The sequence below is a fragment of the Cervus elaphus genome, chromosome 32 (assembly GCF_910594005.1).
Source record: "Cervus elaphus chromosome 32, mCerEla1.1, whole genome shotgun sequence".
NCBI classification, from domain to species: Eukaryota; Metazoa; Chordata; class Mammalia; order Artiodactyla; family Cervidae; genus Cervus; species Cervus elaphus.
This window is the reverse complement of record NC_057846.1, coordinates 43,452,281-43,475,465: the sequence shown is the minus strand read 5'-3', so window position 1 is coordinate 43,475,465 and position 23,185 is coordinate 43,452,281. Positions and strand designations below refer to the sequence as shown.

The following is a 23,185-nucleotide window of genomic DNA, read 5'->3' as shown; positions in this document are numbered from 1 at the left end:
CAATATGTGAACCAAGAACTTCCAGATGTTCAAGCTGGTTTTATAAAAGGCAGAGGAACCAGAGATCAAATTGCCAATATCCGCTGGATCATCGAAAAAGCAAGAGAGTTCCAGAAAAACATCTATTTCTGCTTTATTGACTATGCCAAAGCCTTCGACTGTGTGGATCACAATATACTGTAGAAAATTCTGAAAGAGATGGGAATACTAGACCACCTGACCTGCCTCTTGAGAAACCTGTATGCAGGTCAGGAAGCAACAGTTAGAACTGGACATGGAACAACAGACTGGTTCCAAATAGGAAAAGGAGTACATCAAGGCTGTATATTGTCACCCTGCTTATTTAACTTATATGCAGAGTACATCATGAGAAATGCTGGGCTGGAAGAAGCACAAGCTGGAATCAAGATTGCCAGGAGAAATATCAATAACCTCAGATATGCAGATGACACCACCCTTATGGCAGAGAGTGAAGAGGAACTGAAAAGCCTCTTGATGAAAGTGAAAGAAGAGAGTGGAAAAGTTGGCTTAAAGCTTAACATTCAGAAAACTAAGATCATGGCATCTGGTCCCATCACCTCACGGGAAATAGATGGGGAGACAGTGGAAACATTGTCAGACTTTATTTTTTTGGGCTCCAAAATCACTGGATGGTGACTGCAGCCATGAAATTAAAAGACGCTTACTCCTTGGAAGGAAAGTTATGACCAACCTAGATAGCATATTAAAAAGCAGAGACATTACTTTGCCAACAAAGGTCCGTCTGGTCAAGGCTATGGTTTTTCCAGTGGTCATGTATGGATGTGAGAGTTGGACTGTGAAGAAAGCTGAGCGCCAAAGAATTGATGCTTTTGAACTGTGGTGTTGGAGAAGACTCTTGAGAGTCCCTTGGACTGCAAGGAGATCCAAGCAGTCCATCCTAAAGGAGATCAGTCCTGGGTGTTCATTGGAGGGACTGATGGTGAAGCTGAAACTCCAGTACTTTGGCCACCTCATGCGAAGAGCTGACTCATTGGAAAAGACCCTGATGCTGGGAAGGATTGGGGGCAGGAGGAGAAGGGGACGACACAGGATGAGATGGCTGGATGGCATCACCAACTCGATGGGCATGAGTTTGAGTAAACTCTGGGAGTTGGTGATGGACAGGGAGGCCTGGCGTGTTGCGATTCATGGGGTCGCAAAGAGTCAGACACAACTGAGCAACTGAACTGAACTGAACTGAACGAGGTACTTAAGAGTAGTCAAAACCATAAAGACAAGGCAGCTTGGTGGTTTTCAAGGACTGGGGGCAACGAGTCACTATTTAACGGGTAAAGAGTTTCAGTTTTACAAGATGAAAAGTCACAGGCATGGAGAGTGGTGACAGATACCAACAAGGTCTTTAATATCCCTGAACTGTGCACTTAAAAATGGTTAAGATGGCAACTATGTTATATGTATTTTACCATAATATTAAAAAAAAAATCAATTTTCAACAATTCCAAATGTTTGGAATGTTTAGCCTCCAATTATAAATCACTTAATATTACATGAAGTATTTTTTAATTGAAAGTTGATTTACAATACTGTTAGTTTCAGGTATGCAAGCATAGCAATTCAGTTATATATATGTGTGTATATATTTATATATGTATACACTTCTTCAGATTCTCTTCCCTAATAGGCTATTACAAAATACTGAATGTAGTTCCCTCTGCTGTATAATCAGTCCTTGTTGGTTATCTATTTTATATACAGTAATAAGCCTATGTTAATACTGACCTCCTAATTTGTCACTCCCCCCCAACCCCCCTTTCCCCTTTGGTAGCCTGGGTTTTCTATGCCTGTGGGTCTGTTTCAGAAATAAGCTCATTTGTGTTTTTTCTTTAGCTCTCACATATAAGTGATACCATACATCTTTCTGAAGTACTGGTGAATGACCCGCTTGTTCAGGTCCCTCTGAGAGCTTCACGGTCAACTCACGTCCCTCGCAGAGGCAGCGGGGTGTGCAAGGTGGGGTGGAAGGCTGTGGTTGGGCAGTGAACACAGCCGGGGCCTTGCTGCAAGGTCACAGCTGATACATGCTTTTGCTGCAGCTGGAAAACTCAGACAGGGGCCTGCAAGCACTTCTCAGGAATCTCGCTGGCGACAAGCTTGTAATAGAGTGTGACGCCATTACCTGAATCGACGTCCCGTCACGCCTCCAGTGACGCGCTTTTACCTATAAAGCAAAATGCTCCCCACGCGTTGAAAATGTTAGAGACAACGTCACACTAAATCACACCGATTCCCTATACTTGGTTTTGAAATTCAACTTCCCCTTTATTTTGAAATGACTCATCTAAACCAATCTTCCTTTGAAGAGGTGACCTAGGAAGTGGAGCAACACACGCTGTACCCCTCCCCTGCGTGCCTGGCCCCCGCGGGAGGGAGTGGGTGACGCGACATAGCTCCAGCCTCTCCTCTCCACAGCAGCGGAAGCGGGGGGACGGGAGCACGCAGGCGACCCCGAGGAAGGAGACCTGGGTGCAGACTCACTGCCAGATGCTCACCTTCTCTTTTCCATCTCTTCCCTGGAGGCTCAGACAGTAAAGAATCTGCCTGCAATGCGGGAGACGTGCTTCGATCCTTGGATGGGGAAAAGCCCCTGGAGGAGGCCATGGCAACCCACTCCAGTATTCTTGCCTGGAGAATCTGTGTGGACAGAGGGGCCTGGCGGGCTACAGTCCCTTGGGTCACAAAGAGTCAGCTCTAGCAGCCCTGCCTGCTTCTCAGGACGCTGGAGGACCAGGGGGTCCTTGCTCACCAAGCGGGAAGTGATCTGGGCCCAGACTGCCTCTCAGACCTCATCTGCACCCTCTCCACTGTGCCCACTGCCTTCGAGCCTCACTGGCTGTGGCAGAATTCATTTCTGCCACAGGGCCTTTGCACAAGCTGCCTTTCCTTTGCCTGGAAAGCCCTTCCCTCTTAGCTCTGCGTCTCTGGCCCCTTCTTGTTATTCACACCTCAGCCTAACTGAGTAAGATTGGCTGAACTTAGTGACAGCCCCTCAGAGCACCCCATCTAAGCATGCTGGTGAGCCCCTATTCTGATTCTCCATGAGGCGCTGCTCCCACCTGAGCAGAGCCAGTGACCCCCTCGTTCTGGGTGGAACCCCAGTGCCCTGGACTGTACCCAGCACACCCTGCTCACTGAACGTTTGTTTGGTGAATGGCTGAGGTGGCTGAGAATGCTCTGGCGAAAATGAAGTACTGCATGAGACATAAAATGCTTTTACTAATGAATAAAAAACACTCTCCTGCTTTCACTGAATGTCTTCTCCTGGAAATGGTTAGCAACACGACACCGGTTACTCTATGAGGCTACATCACGTAGATGGAGACCTGCCTTCTCGGGGAGCAAGACAGGCTGGAACCCAGTTCCTCTGCATCCCGTTTCAAGGGAAGACAATTCATCTGCTGTCTGTACATCCCTCCCTGGGTGACAGTGCCCACTCGCTGAGTTTCATTCCGTCCATTTCCCTGGAGAAACCGAACGCTGGTCACAGGAGCTGCGGCTGCTGCTCTGACCGGGTCCAGGCCGGCAGATGGCCCGCAGGCTGGCCTGCCGAGGCGGCGGGGAGGATGTACCTAATCAGACCACGTGCTGGGAATGGCCCACGGCTCCTTCTGCCACGAAACCCAGACCTAATAATAGTTTATTGGTTGGTTTGTGAGGCTCAGCTAAGTGTGACACAGGTTAGCTCTACGTCCAAGGGGAGAAGTTCCAGAAGGTGAGTTTACATGAGTCAGTGACTTCCACAAAGGGTCAGGCGGTTGAAGCTATTTACACTCTTCCTACCAGAAGGGTTGAGCGCATACTCCTGCCGCAGTCAGGTCGGGCCCACGGGTCCCCTCATCACAGACAGTGACGGCTTTCTATGAACTGCCTTGGCCTCACTTTCCTCAGTTCAAACACCACCACCAAGGGCGTTTCAGTGATTCTGGCAGCTGGACCAGCATAGCCGTGGTATCATCTGCTGATTCTGGCTGGAGCGGCAGAGCTGAGGACAAGAAAGGGGGCTGCTCCGAGAGATCTCCACGCTCCAGGGACCCGCGGCACCACCGAGATCGCTGCTGCCCTCGGCACGGGGTGGCATGCAGGGTTTCCAAAAATGTGTCCTCTAAGGTCCCATGGCCTCATTTCTCGGTTATTTACTTCTGGTTTTAAATTAGCTGTACGGCCCCAGAAGCGACCAGGGGTGCGATGGTTCTGTATCGGATCAAGTGCTGTGAGCCCTCCTCCATGTCGATCACGTAGTCCCTGGAAAAGGAGGGGAACTCTGTACCCGCCCAGCTCGGCGGCAACCCCTTGGGGCTATTTCCCACCGTGCGCAGCAAAGGCGTCACTCACCTCTGCTCGTCCGATTCTGGTTCCACCAGGATGTTCTCTTGTCGCTCTTTCACTCTAAGAAACACGTATGCGTCTAGGTCTGGCTTGGGAACTGCCAGGAGAACGGTAATATCATCAGAAAATGCTCAGCTAATCAGAGCAAGAGGGAAGAGCTGCTGAGATTAACTGCCTCAATCATGAAGGGACCCTTGATATAAAGCATGAGGGCGGGGCATTGTTGCAAGGATTTGAGCTCCTTCTAGAAACAGCCTACTTCCTTCAAGGTCTAACTCGGCACCCGCTGGCTGGACAAGTGGAGAGGTCTTAAGATGAGGGGAAGCCTGGGAGGAAAGAGCAAGGACCACTGGAGAGAAACACGCCTGAGCGTCTCAGGAGGACAGCGTGTGAATGGAGCCAGAAAGTAGATCTGTGGAGAGGGTGGGAGGATGTCAGGGAGATGGGGTCACATGGTGATGGCCTTGGACGTCAGGCTGAGGAATCCAGGCCACCGCCGGAAGCTCCCATCCATGTCCCTCCATTGATCACAGGTTAGGCTGGTGCCTCTCCTCATCCACCAGCCACACCTCGTCAGGAAGAGCCCAGAGCCAGCTGCTCCTCCAGCCCTGCACTGCCAGCGGAGGGCCCCACCACCCAGTAGAGTCGAGAGAACCTGCTGGACCACTTGGTGTTCAGGGCGCAGCTCTGGTGTGGGGCTGCCCATGGTTCCCCGTCCACTGGAGGGGGCTGAGGATAACTGACTGCAAAAGTCAGGCGCGGATCCTCTGGGCTGCTCCCGGGTTCTGGGCCTCCAGAGACTCCAACTTCGGCAGAGTCAGCTGAGCCCACTGGGCAGCTGCTGATTCAAGGAAACCCTCAAAGGATGTTAGGTTACTACAACCTTCCTGACCCTGCCAGCAGGGTTTCCATGCTCCACGGGCCTGAGGGGGACTCGGGGCATCTGGGCTGAGTGAGCCAGGCTCTGATCTCCCCAGGGCAGGCTGCCCACTGCATAGCTCCAGTCCTAGAAGCCTGGCTCTGGTCCTTGGAAGGAACTCAAGACAAGCAACACTTGAGTGTTAGGAGGCGCTGACCAGGATCAAGTAGAAGGAGCACCTGGGCAACGGCCTGGACCAGCTCAGGAATCAACGCAGGCCCATCAGTGGTTCCCAGCTGCTTGAACCCAATGGACACGACAGATAGCGCTGGGCAGGGATGAGGTTCGTGGCCCCCACTCCACTCATACGTGCAGACAAAGAGGCTGAACTGGACAGGGACTGGGCCTTCTGTGTCCCTCAGGCAGGTTTTCCAAAACGACCAGCTCAGAGTTCCACAAACCCTGCCTGGGCTGGGCTTGCTCCTGGTATTGTGTCCCCCCAAATTTACATGTTGAAGCCCTGGCCCCCAGAACTTCAGGACAGAATAGATTTGGAGACATGGCCTTAAAAGGGCTAAAATGAAGCCATTGTGGGGGGAGGGCCCTAATCCAACCTGACTGGTGTCCTGATAAGAAGAGGGATGGACACCAGTGTGTGCATGCATGTGGGGGGGGGCAGGCAGCCACCTGCAGGCCGAGGGGAGAGGCCTGGGGGGCCCAACGCTGTCAGCACACCTTGACCATCAGTTCTGGCCTCTGGATCTGTGTGGGAACCCACGCCTGCTGTTCAGGCACCCTGGTCGGCGGTACTGACTATACCAGCCGGAGCTGAGTCGCCTGCCCCCTGCGGCAGGGCTCACGGCGTGGCCCCCAGACTGGGTCGGGGAAAGACATGGCTGAGTGGGGGGAATGTCCAAGGGTGGGCTGTGCTAGACTCAGTCTGTGAGCCTGGACTCCAGGCCCCCTGGGAGGTCCTGCATGGAGACAGGGAGCTGGCAAAGATGAGGTGCGGACTGGAGCCCACACGCCAGGGGCCCTGCTGGCTGAGCCGACCTCAGGAGTTACCACCAGGGCCCCTGCCCCTCTGCTCATCAGACTCTTGGGGGGACTGGGTGAGGGGGTGATGGCTGGGCCCCCCCTCTCTCCACCTCAGTTCTGTTCCCCTGTCCACAGCCTGGAAATCGCTCACAAATAAAGATCAGGAGCGCTGAGGGATCCCCTGGAGGCCTCCCAGCCAACATCCCCCCCTCACCCCCAGGGCGGGGAGACAGGCCCCGCACAGCCTGGAATCTGTGAAGGGGAGGTTGCCCCTCCCACCTCCCATCCCCGCCCAGAAAACAGAGACCTTGGCAGCTTCCATGCCCAAAAGAGCCCAGCACAGCGTGGATGCCCAGGAGGTAACGGAATATACCACGAGGCTGAGTCTATATTTGGAGAATTTCCTCCGAACCAGAAGAACACAAAAGTGATGCTCAAATGGCTACAAATGGCTACCCTGGTACCTGCTTTTAACGATTCTTGGTTTTTAACCCAGAACCCTTCCTCTCGGTCTCTTTTCTGCTCATCTGTTTACACATTTATTTTCCTTCATTCTAGGGAAGACAGTGAAGGTGACGATCTATTCTAAGGCACCTGCAGACACGTGGGGTGTGAACCACAGCCCCTTGGGATGTCTGAAAAGTGAATGTTCTGCTCACCTGTCCTCAAGAGATCCACCTTCTGTAGATTGGGAGGCATGTGCTTTAAGGCCGCGTCCTTCAGATAGGTCTCGGTGTTAGCCAGGAACCTGAAACACCCCCCCCCCCCCACGCTGTGATGACACACCTGACGAGCCATCAGACCCACAGCGGGGGCCCTGCCACCGGCCTCAGGGACACAACCACTCAACCCACACTCCCAAGCCCGCAGGGGTAAAGGCGGGTCCGCGCCTGCTCACTCTTTGGCAAAGACAAACTCCTCCGGAGAAAGGATGGAAGGCTCCTCCTCTCGGCGGGTCTTTTCTTTTTCAAGTATGTGAGGGAAAAACTTCTCTATCTGCGGGGAAAGGAAACCTCTGTCAACGCTTCATGCCATCACTTAGTTTGATCAAGTGGGTCATCGAAGGCCTTGTCTGATTCCAGCAGCACGCAGACGAGTCTCCTGAAACAGGTGGAGGTTAATCTAGAAATGGATTTTAAAAATGGTGAGTCTTGGGCTTCTCTGGTGGTTCAGTGGTAAAGAATCTGCCTGCCCCATGGCTGATTCATATCAATGTATGACAAAACCCACTGGAAAAAAAAAAAAAAGAATCTGCCTGCCAAAACGCAGGAGACACGGGCTCGATCCCTGGTCTAGGAAGATCCCACATGCCGCGGGGCAGCTAAGCCCGGCTGCCACAACCATTGAGCTTGTGTTCTAGAGCCTGGGAGCTGCAACTACTGAACCCACGGGCTGCAGCTACTGAAACTCTCGAGTCTTAGAGCCCGCGCTCTGCGACAATAGAAGCCATTGCAACAAGAAGCCCTCAGACCGCAACTAGAGAGTAGCACCCAGTCTCCACGACTAGAGAAAAGTCTGCACAGCAGTGAAGAACCAGCAGAGTCAAAAATATATAAATAACTAAGGCAAGCCTTGGGACTTCCCTGGTGGTCCACCGGTTAAGACTGCTGCTTCCACTGCAAGAGGCACAGGTTCAATCCCTGGGCAGGGAACTAGGATCCTGCATACCACATGTGGCCAAAAAACAGGGGGGAAAAAAAAAATGGTGAGTCTTCATGGTTGAGCCTCTTGCTAATCATAAGACCTACCTGCTACACTTCAAGAAGGCGGGTTTCAGAGAATTCAGAGGGAAGACCAGGGCTTGAAAAAGGAAGACAGTTTAAAAAGGGTGGAAGGGTTTCATGAAGGAAACTCTGGAGAGACGTGTGGAAATGGAGTTTAAGGGGCAGGATGGGGCCGTCAGCCAGCACTTCTGTGTAGTTGTACAGGTGTCCTTCTGCAAGACGAAGCAGACGTAGGGGCGGGACAGACACACCCAGAACACATGAGCTGACAGAGGAGTGATGCTCGAATCAAAGAATATAACGGGCAAGAATAAAGTCCACAAACGAGTGAGGCCTGGAAAAATGCTAAGAACTACCAGAAAACAGGACAACAGCAAAGCTAAAAGCTACAGAGAGATGTGTGGTCAGGAACCAGGAAGGGCAGTCTCTTGTTCGGAGTCAAGGCTGTCAAGATCACCTTGGCCAGGGAAACTTATGCCCTTTGTGAGCACAAGTGAGGAGGAGTGAAGGCCAAGAGAAGGCAGCATTCATCCTTAAAGGGGTGAGGTCTTCCAGCTCAGAACCACTGTCTTGCAGGATGACTTAAATTCACGTGTGTGTGGAGTCTGAGTGTCTGATGCACTGTCTCCCATCTTCATGTGGATCGTCGCTGCTGTTGCAGTAGAATGCGCGCCGTTTCAGAATCTCAGAGTCACTGAGTTCAGAAGAGGTGGGAAAGATAAGAGGCAGGCGCGTTTCCTGATTTTCAAATATACAAAGGAGGATGGGGATCGTCAACACAGATCTGGGTTCTTCACGTCGTACGTGTTGTTGTTATATTAGAATAAATACTTGAGAAGATGGTTTGTGAACTCAAAGGAAAGTGAGTGGTGATCGTGACGAGGATTCACCCCACCACACACACAGAAAACTGAGCGGTCAGGTAGCTGAAGGTGGGGAGAGGCAGGCCGTGTGTCTCCATTTGTTCCAAACAGGCGGTATTGTCTCTGATGCCTTTGTGGATGAGCCGGAGCCGGGGCGGGGAGACCGGTGACAGTCCAGACCAGAGGCTCATAAACAACTGAACACCGGTTCAGTGACGGATGCTGACCCACGGGGAAGCTCAGGGGACGATCTAACTCTGGCCCAGTCCTATTAATGAGCCAGGTAAGACCTCTGATGACACACTCATCAAACTCGCTGAGATAACGAATAAACTAGGTGATGAGATGGAGATCCAGAGACCAGGGAACTGCCCAACTTAATAAGGAGAAGCTTAAGAGGGACAAGTATTGACCCCTACACGGAAGGGTCAAAAATCAAGCCATGCAAATACAGTGACAGGCAAAGGACAGTGACAGGAAGAGGTGATAATCATGACAGCTGAAAAATTAGAGAAGAGGCTGGTGCTCATGGTGAGCGCAGAATGAACCCAGGCTGTCACCATCAGAGACGCCATGTGACCTGGGTGGCATTACTCCCAGTCTGCTGTCCAGGAGAAGGGAAGTGACCATCCTGCTTTTCACAAAAGTGACCAAAGGACAAGAGGAATTCTATGTCCTGTTACAGGTGGGATGATTTAAGAAGGATACTGACAAATGTTTTAGGGAAGAGACCAGGAGAGTTAAGGGAAATAAATGACTGAAATGTTTAACCAAGAGGACTCCGATGAGCCTTTGTGAGCGGTCCTCAGAATCGGAAGTGACCACACGTGGAAGATGGTACATCAGGGATCATGGTGATCCCTGAACAACAGGGAGGTTGGGGGAACCACACCTCCGACCCCAACTCCTTGAGTAACTTTACAGTCGGCTCTCCATATCCAAGGTTCTGCATCCGCAGATGCGTCACATATTTACTGAAAAAAATCTGTGTATTGGTGGACCCGTGCGGTTCACACCTGCGCTGTTCAAGAATCAGCCGTATTTGCTTTGTCGTAACTAAGAGGACAAGTGGAACCAAACGAGAAGAAACTTCAAGTAGGTAACAACCTCCCGGGGTTAAAACAGACATCATACAAAACACTGAGTAAGAATGCTTTGCAGTTCTGTTTTTCTAAGTCAGATACAGCTGAATGTCATTATCACGGTCCACACGACACTGACTGAATGACATGCAAAACAGTTCTTAAAACTCGGTCCCCTCTGGTCAGTAGTCTTTGGTCAGCCGCTGCCAACACCTCCGCCCTCAGCACTGCCCTGTGGTCACTCCAGGGGGCGCCATTCCCGCAGCGGACAGACTCAAAGTGTCCCGGGAGGAGGGGGAGGAGGAGGCCGACCGCCACCCACGTCTGGCGTCTGCTCCTCCAGGACGGTCTGTCACCCGCCTGACTCTGGCTCCCTTGACGTGGGGCCTGGGCAGTGCTTCCAGGCCTAGGACCCTCCCAGCTCCTTCCCAGGACCCTCAGCCCCCACGACAGGCTCCCTGACCTTCATGAGCCGACAGCGCAGGTAGCTGCTCAGGACGAAGCGGATCCGCTCCATCTCCATCTGATGGATGCTGACCTTCAGGTCCCCCTTCTTGGCCCTCTTGAGATTTTCCTCCTGTTCAGAGAGAAAAAGAAGTTCGTTTAAAAAAAAAAAAGCCGAGAGTCAAAGACTAAGAACATTTTTTGTTCAATGTGCCCACGGCCTGCGAGGACTGTCATCATTGGCAACGCTGAGGACTCGGAGGCTACATTTAGGTCAGAGGAGGACAAAATACTCACTGTGTAAGAGTTCTGATTTTCTTCTCATCTCTTAATTATACAAACAATATGTGACCACAGCTCAGGACATAAAGTGCAAGCAGCACTCATTCACTTTTAGAAAATGACCATTTGAATAGAACCTGAATTTGGTCAGTCAGAAGGGCCCAGAAGAACTCCAACCCAAGTGTAAACTAGATAATACAGCATTTAAGAAATGTCTAAAGGGTCTTAAAAGCAGTGTGAAAACACCAGTTGAGAAACTGTAAAATACCAATGTTTTAAAGCTAGCCTGAGGCTGGGAGTGGCTGAAACTGGCTCATCTAAGCCAAGGAACACAGACTCAGAGGGCGTCCCTGATGCTGCAGTGGTAAAGAATCTGCCTGCCAACGCAGGAGACGTGGGTCTGACCCTTGAGTTGGGAAGGTCTCCTGGAGAAGGGAATGGCAGCCTAATCCCATGGACAGAGGAGCCTGGCGGGCTATAGTCCACAGGGTCACAAGAGTCAGATACAACTCTGTGGTTAAACAACAGCACACTTAGAGGCTACAGGGCCAGGCTGGTGAGGAACATAGAGAGGAGGGTACCCAGGGGCTGGCGGCCTGGGGGGCATGTCGGGAGCGGGGGCCTTGCCCTGCGCTTGTCAGCTGTTCTCACGCACAAACGCGGGAAGGCTGAGAACAGATTTTCAGAAGCTGACATCCCTGGGGTATCACGGGAAGCTGACATCCAGATGTTCCCAGGAGCTCCCAGGCTTTGTAAACGTAGATAAGGAATTCAACATTAAAAAACAAACAAAAAACCCAAAACTAGGCTGGGCCCAACAAAACAGATTTGCTGGCAGACTCTCACTGCGCTCAAACACCTCCTAAGGGTCTCTCCTTCGGACCCTGAGGCAGGCACTGCTTACCATGTGCTCCAGTTGCTCCATGACACATTCTACGATTTCAGACTTGTTTTCCAGCAGCTCAGGGGCAAACTTTTCATTCATCCACGCCTAAGAAACAAAGCCAAAAAAGAGCATTACTCACCATGGAGCAAAATAACCCCGTGAGTCAGTACATACCCCTAAAATCACAGCGACCTCAGCAAAGAAAATGACTGGTTGGAAATACTGGGGATGCTTTGAAGACAAGTTATGTTTAATGATGGCTTTTTTATTTCCTTTAGTGGGAAGGCTGTGTCCTTAGCACACCTACAGCTGAGAGTAACCCACATGGTGTCCACAGGTCTATACCTGATGTTGCCCACCAGGGGGCACTAACACCCTTCCATTCTGAGAGATGAGGTTAAGCTATATAAACCTCACATTTCTTCCTTCCTGAAGCTTGGTGCACTTTACAAATACTTTGTCATTTATCACTACAATAACTGAGAGGAAACAGATTCAGTTATCCTTATCTCCTTGATGAGAAAATACAGATTATGTTATTTGCTAACCGCATGAGTACAAAGGATCACAGACGAAAATGTAAACTCATCTGTTAAGCGGTTGTGGAACAATAGGTTAAATCCCTAATTTATGACTCAGGCCCAGATGCTTGGTACCTTTCAGAAATCACCAAGGCTTAGGGAACTGAAATATCCACAGGGGACTGAGGAAACTGTACTTATCTTTCAATCACAAAAAAATTTAGTTTTAGCACAGCTCAGAATTACAGGTCAGGCAAGCTCCATTTATTCATTTTGACACCCTCCAGTCTCCGTTCCTCCAGTTATCACCATCCAGAAGCATTATTAAATACTGGGTGTTGCTACTACGGTAAAGTTTTTTCTTTTTTTCAGGTGTTTAGGCTTCTGGAATAGTTTGCAGATATAGAAAACTAACCAGAAAGATAGTCTGTATTTTCAAGTAGCGTGATGAATGAGAAAAGATCAAACTATCAGTTAAGCCTTATAGCAGGAATTTTTCTTTTAATTGATTTTAATATATATTGAATAGGTAAAAAAATATTTATGAAATATATAACATGAAAAACTGATCAACAGCTAACTGCACATAACTTCACTAAAGAATACCGTCTTCTTATAAGTCCCCTTGCCTCTCTCCCTCCCTCCTCAGAGGTAATCATTAGCCTGAATTTAGGGTTTAATTTTCTGTCATTTCATTACATCTGTTTGTATGTAATGGTGCTTACCAACCTTCCCATGACAGGGCCCTCAAAGAAAAGACAGTGTCTGTATGGTACACTGGGTAAAATGGAGGATATCTGGGGAGATTTCTCATGTACAGTACGAAATCATGACAGTAAAAATACATAACATTAGGAGAAGTTTACACTAGTACAAAATGTCCAAATAAAATCTTGTCAAAATTTTTAGTGAGAATCTTGTGTTTAAGTTCAGTCTTTTAAAATCCAGTTGTGTGTTTGAAATGACTTACATTGAAAAAAATTTTAACGACAATCTGTTTGTCACTATTACTGGGAGGAAATGTGCCCACCTCCACCGCTCAGTTTATATGTTAAAGTTCTAACTCTCAGCGCCTCAGAAGGTCTCTGGAGATGAAGTCTGTAAAGAGGTAGTTAGGTTAAGATGGCGTTACTGACTCAACAGACATGACTTTGAGCAAACTCTGGGAGATAGAGGACGACAGACAGGAGCCTGGCGAGCTACCGTCCACGACGCTGAGAAGAATTGGGCCCGACTTAGGATGCTGAAGGACAACACAGCAGGTTAAAACATGGTCATTAGGGGGCGCCCTCATCCAATGTGGCCAGTGTCCTTCCAGGAGAAGAGTAGGCGGACTCCGAGCGACCTGAGGTTCAGTCGGTGGTCGCCTTCTCTTCTTCATGTACGTTCACTCTCTGTGTGAAATTATCTCCGGGGAGGAAAGAGCACGTGAGGACACGGAGACAGCCGTCTCCAAGGCCAGGAGCGGGGCCGCCGCGGAGACCAAGCGCGTCAGCCCCCGATCTCCTCTCAGACAGAGGAGCCTCCAGAAGGGAGAAGACACGGTTCTGCTGTTGGAGCCGCCCCGCCTGTGGTACTTGTCAGGCAGCCTGAGCAAACTCATACCACCGTTAAGATGAGAAACTCTGCGTTTTAGGCAATAAGTTTGAGATCCTTTCTTTTCCCACAAGCATCCAGGAGTCTCCTACACGGGTCCTGGAGCCGTGCTCACCAGTGGCCTGTCAGGCCATCCCGAGGCCACCCCACACAGCGGCTGTCAGGCGCTTGGCCGCCCACAGGGCATCCCTGCAGGAGAGCCTCAGGCCCCGGGTGCAATTCCTGCCACCCCCTGCCAAGGCCGTCAGATCCGCCCGCCTCGGGTTGCCTTCCCAGGAGCCCTGAGGGCGCTCAGAAGCCATCGGTCTGGGGCCCCGCTGTCCCGGAGGACGGGGGGGGCAGCATCTGGGCCCTTGCGGAGCCTCGGCCTGTGCGGCCACCATGCTGGCCAGCTCCGCCCTGGACAATAGCCTGGCAGGGGTCTGAGCTGTACAGTTTCTTCAGCAACCATCGTTTGCTCGTCTACATGATGCTCCTGAGAGCTATCCATGCGGCGGCAGGAGCTTTTATCCATTTTCCTACTCTTTCTCCCCCTCTTTATGTGAATATGCCTTAACTCTAGGTATGCACCTGAGAGGAGGATAACTGGGCCACAGGATATGTGTGCCTTCTTCAACCAGAAAACGACAAGTTATTTTTTTTTTTTTGACAAGTTATTTTTTTAAGTGACACTACCACATTACACATCCACTGTATGAAAGAGAATGAAAGGTATGAAAGGGAAAGTCATCGCTCAGTCTTGTCTGACTCTTTGCGACTCCATGGACGGTAGCCCGACAGGCTCCTCTGTCCCTGGATTCTCCAGACAAGTGGGAATGGGTTTACAAGTGTGCCAGAGGCTCTACACTCTTGCCAACACTCTCTACTGTTCACCTTTTTCATTTCTGCCCATCTGGTGGGTATGAGTGATATCTCATTGGGTTTAAAATTTTCAGGGTGTCTGAGAATCTCCTGATAGTATACCCAAAATTCTGTGTGAGTGTACATGTGCACTGTTCTGGGAGGAAGGGCCAGAGTTTTCACTAGGTTCTTAAAAAGGTTTGTGATAGAATTTAGTTTTTGAAGGATTTTTGTTTGTTTAATACATCTGAAAAGAATGCATACACAAAGAATTGAGATATGAGAAAGCATTGGTTCAACACTAATGAGATCTATAGGAATTAGGATGTGGGGAAGATTATGTAATGTTTCTAAAACTTGGAAATTGCAACCCAAATAAGCTGATCAAATCCCTATTAACACTTAAAGTCTTCATAAGACCTTCCCCAGGATTTTTATTAAACTAGAAAGCCTCACCTGGCTGCTCCAGGGTTTCTCATAAACAAAACAGAAATAAGGGGCTTTCCCTGACTGGTTAAAATTACCTTCCTTGGGTTTCGTCACTCACGATGGCATGTAGGGTAGGGGAGAATGAATCCTAAAGTAACAGACACAAGAGAGTTCTGGAAAGCGGCAATTGCAGGGAGAGGAATAAGGCAGCAGGTGGGCTGAATCAGAGAGACCGGGTTCACATCCTGGCTCTGATGCTGTCGTGGGACCCTGGCAAGTTTCTTTACACCTCTCATCGCGAAGCTTCAGTTTCCTCATCTCTAAAACGGAAGTAACACAGTACCTCCCTCAGGGGGCTGTGAAGGGCCCTACTGCTCACAGCTGACATTCGGTGAGCCCTTCACACGCCTCAGTCCACACTCAGTATTTCACACACGTTACGTCATTCAGTCCTCACAATAATTCCATGAGGTAGCCGCTACCATTCCCTCCACGTTATAGTCAAGGGCATGCTAGAGACAAACTATACAACCTGCCTATGTTTGTAAAACAGACCAGGGGCGTGGAGGGATTTAAACCCGGGTAGTCTGAACTCTTTTAACTACCAAGGCTTCATAAGACCAGAAATATAAAGAATCCTGACACACAAGAAATACTCAATAAACCACTGCGACTATGACTAAAAGGAGAAACATCCCAGGGGTGATCTGAGGCAAGCACTAGAAATGTACAGAATGGTTGGCAAAAGAAACCAGAGGAAAAGGAGGGATGAGACCAGTTTTCTCCTAAAGGTGTTTCAGCATTTTCTAGAACTTTTATGTCTCTATCAAGCGCTTCTGTAGTCCCCACAAATACCAAGTAGATCCTTGCTTTGTGAACTGTTCTTGTAACTGTCCCCAAAGCCGACTTTTACTGGACCCACCTGAGGATTCTGTGCTCGACATTATGAACTTTCTATCTGGCTGTGCCTATACTTCCTACTTCTGTGGAGATGGTAAGACAAAGTCTCTTCTCTTCTAAGAAGCCTTGAATTCCATCCCCTCATTTCTTGAATCCTGACATTTGCAGCGTTGGACTAGCTAAAGAGGCTGCGCTTGCAGCAGGGGGATTCCGTGTGGGCTGCTTACCTGCTCCAGCCGGTCAATGAGCTCAGCAGGGGTCAGGACCACCTCCTCACTGTCTCCATCAGAGTCCTGTCCCAAGAGGTCTGCTTCCTCTGCCATCTTCTCTGAAACCAGGAACCTGATAAATAAAAGAACCCATACAATGCTGTATGTTTGTATTTATTTGCACGAACACGCAACTACAATACCTGGGAGAGAAAGGTTTACGCGGGTTGTGGAGGCGAGTTGGCACTGGCTAGAGCGTTCATTGGCTTTGGTTTTGTAATGCGTTGCCTCTTCCGTCAAATCTTAGGTCAGGGATCAATTTCTCAAAGCGGTCACTCCTTACAAGGGTTTCCAGGTGCTCGCTGAATGGAGCACCAATCACATCTGTTTGCCTTCCAGGAGGAGATCCTTTTCTCAGCAGCTGCGCTGGCTTCAGCTCTAATATTAATCGTGGCGCCTCTCAGGGCTGGGGACACAATGACCTGGCCGGTTAGTGACCCAGAGGCTTAGGAAGATGGGTGATGGAGACGAGGTATTGAGTTTCAGCTTCAACATCAGTCCTTAGGACTGATTTTCTTTAGGATGGACTGGTTGGATCTCCTTGCAGTCCAAGGGACTCTCAAGAGTCTTCTCCAACACCACACTTCAAAAACATCATTTCTTCGGCGCTCAGCTTTCTTGGAGCCTCAGGGATTCCGAGAGCACATTCCTCCCCGCTCCCCTCCTGGCGTCGCAGGCACAGGGTCACCGCCTCCCCTCAGGCGCACGCACACACACACGCACAGGGTCACCGCCTCCCCTCAGGCGCGCGCGCGCGCACACACACACACACACACACGGATACGCGGCGAGCGCGCTTCCAGTGCTGACAGGCCCTCCGAGCGCGCGCGCACACAGGGATTCCGAGAGCACATTCCTCCCCGCTCCCCTCCTGGCGTCGCAGGCACAGGGTCACCGCCTCCCCTCAGGCGCACGCACACACACACGCACAGGGTCACCGCCTCCCCTCAGGCGCGCGCGCGCGCACACACACACACACACACACGGATACGCGGCGAGCGCGCTTCCAGTGCTGACAGGCCCTCCGAGCGCGCGCGCACACACACACACACACACACACACACACACACACACACACACACACACACACACACGGATACGCGGCGAGCGCGCTTCCAGTGCTGACAGGCCCTCCGAGCGCGCGCACACGCACACACACACACACACACACACACACACACACGGATACGCGGCGAGCGCGCTTCCAGTGCTGACAGGCCCTCCGAATCGGCTGGCAGGGTCACCGCCTCCCCTCAGGCGCACGCGCACACACACACACACACACACACACACACACACACACACGGATACGCGGCGAGCGCGCTTCCAGTGCTCACACACACACACACACACACACACACACACACATACGCGGCGAGCGCGCTTCCAGTGCTGACACACACGCACACACACACACACACACAGATACGCGGCGAGCGCGCTTCCAGTAGGCCCACGCAGACGCTCACCCGGGTCGGGGCAGGCTGACAGGCCCTCCGAATCGGCAGGCAGCGACGGCCGGACGCTCGCGGGAAGCAGCCCAAGGAGCAACAGGCCGCGGAACGCTTGGCGCGAGCCGCTTCCCAAACAGACCAGAGCGTTCAATTCGCAGCTCCCGCGCTCCTCTCTGACACTTCCTGTCTAGGTGTAACGTCACCGCGCACTAGCGACGCTGGCCAATCACGGCCAGGCCGCCCACCCCCACCATGGGGGCTGGGCCTGCGTGCCCGCGGCCCGCTCTCCCCGCCCCTTCCCGAATGAAGGCGGCGGGGGGCGGGTCCGGCTGAGCCCCGCCCACCTCTGCCAGGGTCCGGCGTGCGGTCCCGGCTCGCACAGCCCAGGGGCCGTCAGCAGGGGGCGCCCGGCCCCCGCGGCTGAGGACTCGGGCGGGCGGCTTGAGCCTTCGCGCCACCCGGCACTGGCGCCCGCGTGTGTTCTGGCCGAGCCCGGGCGGCAGGGAGGTGCGCTGTATTAGTTAGATCAGGCCGCTTCCACCTCTAGGGTCGTCTTCTCCAACCTTCTGGCTCCCGCGTCTTTGCCGGGGCTGCGGCTATGGCCACTACCCCCGGCTCTGAAAGCCTTTAGGCGAGTGGTTCTTTTTTTTTTTTTTTTTTAATTTTTTTATTAGTTGGAGGCTAATTACTTCACAACATTTCAGTGGGTTTTGTCATACATTGATATGAATCAGCCATAGATTTACACTTATTCCCCATCCCGATCCCCCCTCCCATCTCCCTCTCCACCCGATTCCTCTGGGTCTTCCCAGTGCACCAGGCCGGAGCACTTGTCTCATGCATCCCACCTGGGCTGGTGATCTGTTTCACCATAGATAGTATACATGCTGTTCTTTTGAAACATCCCACCCTCACCTTCTTCCACAGAGTTCAAAAGTCTGTTCTGTATTTCTGTGTCTCTTTTTCTGTTTTGCATATAGGGTTATCGTTACCATCTTTCTAAATTCCATATATATGTGTTAGTATGCTGTAATGTTCTTTATCTTTCTGGCTTACTTCACTCTGTATAAGGGGCTCCAGTTTCATCCATCTCATTAGGACTGGTTCAAATGAATTCTTTTTGACGGCTGAGTAAAATTCCATGGTGTATATGTACCACAGCTTCCTTATCCATTCATCTGCTGATGGGCATCTAGGTTGCTTCCATGTCCTGGCTATTATAAACAGTGCTGCGATGAACATTGGGGTGCACGTGTCTCTTTCAGATCTGGTTTCCTCAGTGTGTATGCCCAGAAGTGGTATTGCTGGCGAGTGGTTCTTAAAATGCGGTTCAAGACCACCAGCAACAAATCGGGCTGGGACCCCTGAGAAATGCAAGTTCTCAGGGCCAACCCAGACCTGTGAAATCAGAAACGGGTGTGTGGGTGGGGGGCAGTTCAACAGACTTGGCTCATCAGATGATTCTGATGCAGGTGAACTTGGAGAGCTATTGCTTTAGGCAATCCCAGCTCCTCTGTAGGTTGACATTTACAGTTTATGCCTTCTGCCCTGACTGTAGGGCAAAAGCCCGCACACACACGCGCCCGCGCGCACACACACACACACAGATACAGAAGAGCGATTCCAAGGGAAGGGCCCTTTGAGCTGTGTCTTACAGAATGAGTTTGGTTGATGACAGATGATGACCTTTCCCGGGTCCGTTTCAACTCTGTGTTTCCTGGTTGGTGATTCAGTGGTTTTCTGTTGTAGCAGGTTGTGTTTTTCCAAGAGAGCTGCTCTAATATCCATCTCATCCTGAACTCTTTTTTACAGCAACATGACCGCTGACACCTCTCCATCCAGGGATGGAGTTTGTAATCTCTCCTCCTTTAAAAAAAAAAAGATTATTTTGTTGAAATATAGTTGACTTACAATGTATTACTTTCTGCTGTAGAACAAAATGATTCAGTTATGCCTGTGTATACATTCTTTCTCATATTCTTTTCTATTATGGTTTATCACAGGATATTAAATAGGGTTCCCTGTGCTATACAGTAGGACCTTGTTGTCTATCTATCCTATGTATAACAGTTTGCATCCACTAACCCCAAAGTCCCACTCCATAACTCCCACACCCTTCCTTTCCCTTGGCAACCACAAATCTGTTCTCTATGTGTGTGAGTCTGTATCTGTTTTGGAGATAAATGCATTTATGTCTCATTTTAGAATCCACACGTAAGTGATATCACATGGCGTTTGTCTTTCTGTGTCTGACTTGCTTAGTATGATAATCTCTAGGTTCATTCGTGTTGTTGCAAATGGCATTATTTCATTCTTTTTTATGGCCGAGTAGTATTCCACTGTTATCTGTGTACCACATCTTCTTTATCCAGTCGTCTGTCAATGGACGTTTAGGTTGTTCCTTGTCTTGGCTCTTGTAAATAGTGCTTCTATGAACATAAGGGTATGTGATATCTTTTTCAATATCATTTTGCCCAGATATATGCCCAGGAGTGGGTGTGATCTCTCTTCTTCAGTCTGGGAAGATCTTTGTAACTGCTGGACCAAGAGAACATGGCAGAAGTGATGCTGCCTGGCTTCTGGAGGTGAGTCATGAACGTAGCTGCAGCTTCTACCAGCTTTCTTGAGCTGTGTGCCCTGGGAAGGGACAGGGACACGTAGGATGTCTGGCTTTCCTGCGGCCTTCATGGAAGGTCCACGTGCAGAGATCACATAGCTATGGGAGCCGTGTCTGAGGAGCCCCAGCTGTTCAGTCCTCTGGAACTCCAAATGGGGTGAGCCTTCAGACTGTTGTTCTAGCTCTAGACTTAGAGTGACCCCAGCTGACCCCGAGAGAGCAGGGACAAGACGTCCCTGCAGGACTCTGCTCAGATTGCAGATTTGTGAGCAAAATATGGATGTTTTAAGGCTCTAAGTTTTGGGGTTTTTTTCTTTATTTTTTTCTTTCTGGTTGCACTGGGTCTTCATTCCTGCATGTGGGCTTTCTCTCGTTGCAATGTGCAGGCTTCTCACTGCAGTGACTTCTCCTCTTGCAGAGAACGGGCTCTATGTACATGGACTCAGTGGTTATGGCTCCTGGGCTCTGGAGCACAGGCTCAGTAGTTGTGGCCCAAGGCATGTGGGATCTTCCCAGACCAGGGATTGAACCTGCCATGTCCCCTGCATTGGCAGGCGAACTCATTCATTGTGCCTCCAGGGAAGTCCCCTTGGGTGGTTTTTAATCAGCCTCGGATGACTGGAACAATAGTCTCTGAGCACAATCCCATTCTTCCATAATTCTCATTCCTACATAGCTTTTTAATAGTAATTTTTTAAAAATTGTCCAAGCAGTGCAGATTTCAGGATCTCAGCTCCCTTACTAGGGATCGAACCCTCAACCTCTGCAGTGGAAGAGTGGAGTTCTAACCAGTGAACCACCAGGGAATTCCCTTCAGTGGTCTTTTAAAATATTTCTTAACTATTATAGATTGGAGTCCAAGCGTGCCAATAACTTCTCCATGCAAGTACCAATTGCTCAGTTTACTCACTCAGAGACTTCTCTTCTCTGGTGCCAGCTGCCTCCCCAGTCCCACGGCACCTCCTCTTGGGAGCTGGCATCCAGCTCCTGCTTCCTTTTCTTAGAGCCATGACCTGGGACACATCACTTCTTTGGGCTTCGATCAGTTGCACTGCCTAAGTGAGAACAAGAAGGCAGAGGGAAAGATACAAAATCAGGGCCCCCTTTTGAGTCTGTGATCTTTGATTCCAACTAATATTCATCAGATAAAATGACTTTAGAGTAAAATGAGTTCCCAGAGGAAGATTTCTTCTATTGATGTGTAAAGAAGGAGCATTTAAGGAGCCATCCAAAGAGAGTCTGAAGGAGTGGCACAAACTTATGGTGGGACAGTTGGCCTGTGACGTTCAGGAAGGTGGGAAAAAAAGACACATCTTAAGTTACATTATGTAGAAGGAAGAGAAAAGTCAGGAGCATCTGGTGCATGTATCCCCAGCGTCAAGGAGTTTTAAAAAATAATTACATAGCTGTGCAGATGGAACGTCTTTCATGAAAACGATCATGTAAAAAAGGGAATTGTATAAGTTACAATAGCAGGAGGGTGAAGTTCGGTGGTGATACATGGAATTGTAGGACAGAATTTATAGGCAAGTTCTGATGATTCAAAAGGCAAGATGAGGGACTTCCCTGGTGGTCTAGTGGTTAAGAATCTGCCTTCCAACACAAGGGACGCTAGTTGGATCCCTGGTCTGAGAACTAAGATCCCACATGTGGGATTTGGCGTTGCAACTAAGCCTGCGTGTGGCATCTGCTGAGCCTACGCTCTAGAACCCATGCAGCAGAACTGAAGGAAGCTGTGATCCTCAACAAAAGATCTTGTGTGCTATAACTGGTCCTGATGCAGCCAAAAATAAAGAAAGGAAGGAAGGAAGGAAAAGATGAAGATGAACATGCCGACATGAATTCAGACTGGTAAAGCATGAAGCTACCAACAAAACAAAAGCAGAAAGAAGTTACTGCCCAAAGGTGAAGAGGATATAGAAAATACGACACTAGACAGTTGAAGAAAGTCAATGCAATTTCTAGATACTGCTCAATGAAGGAATTCATTGCAGTTAACACGTGGCAAATGGAAACAGCCAAAATAGATATAAGAAATATCCATACATTAATACATGTTAATAAGAGTGGAAATACCCATTAATAAGAATGGACCTAATTTTTTCAATCACTAAGGATAAAAGACAAAATATACATGTCTATACAGTACCGTGATCCTTTCTGGAGAAAGACACTTTCTAAATACAAGGTGATACCACCATTATTGTTCACATATCATCACTGCCCTTGCTCATTTGGTCAACAGCTGTTTCTCAGTGTTTCCTTCCCCTGAATTCTTGTTCTCGGTACTGTAAGAAGCAAAGCCCGAAGGCTTGGGGAGTGTATTCCTTAAGTAGAGTGTAACCCCCGATTGTCTGAATGAATGAAAACTTGGACCAAGATTAGGAAATGAAGATTAGGAAAAGATTAGGAAACTTGCATTTTTAAGTGCAGCATCCTTTTAGCCTCACAAAGAAAGCTGTTGACCGGTGAATTCGTAACTATTTCTCTGATCAATGGTAAAACCCCACACCCACTTGTGTGACTGAGAGGCTAGAAAACTCAGGAGGCCAGAGCGCTGAAAAATGTAAAATCTGGGCAGCGCTTGATATTTCTATTTCTTTTTTTACCCTCAGACTTTAGCTCTTTTTCCCTTCTCCAAACCCCGCCTTTAAGCACATTAAATTAACCCATGTAGGGACTTCCCTGGTGGTCCGGCGCCTAAGAATCTGTGCTCCCAACGCAGGAGGCCCTGGATTTCATTCCCTGGTCAGGGAACTAGAACCCACACGCCACAAGGAAGACCTGGCTCGGCCAAATAGATGAATAGAAATAAATATTTTTAAAAAAATATTAACCCATGTATGTTTCCAATAAAGATATAATTTTTTCTAATCTCTTCTAAGTTTTGAGATCGTGGTTTCAAGAATGATGTGGCTTTGTAATATTGTTTAACTAAACCAAAAAAAAAAAGTGAGCATGAGTGTTTAAAGCTCTATTCTCCTACCTGCTCCCTTGGAGGAGCACGAGTGAGGCC

The 23,185-nt window shown here is 49.6% G+C and overlaps 1 protein-coding gene across 1 annotated transcript; it reads right to left on the bottom strand.

Annotated features, from left to right (window-relative positions):
- Window positions 1–2,276: 2,276 nt before the first annotated feature.
- Window positions 2,277–17,744, bottom strand: GINS4 (GINS complex subunit 4). The gene is made up of 8 exons (XM_043893258.1): window positions 17,568–17,744; window positions 16,057–16,171; window positions 11,562–11,648; window positions 10,395–10,508; window positions 7,161–7,258; window positions 6,922–7,010; window positions 4,372–4,462; window positions 2,277–4,281 (listed from the first exon to the last, which is right to left on the bottom strand). Exons 2-8 carry the CDS (start codon window positions 16,150–16,152, stop codon window positions 4,185–4,187), a joined length of 672 nt encoding a protein of 223 aa, XP_043749193.1. The 5' UTR covers window positions 16,153–16,171; window positions 17,568–17,744; the 3' UTR covers window positions 2,277–4,184.
- Between the last annotated feature and the right edge of the window lie 5,441 nt (window positions 17,745–23,185).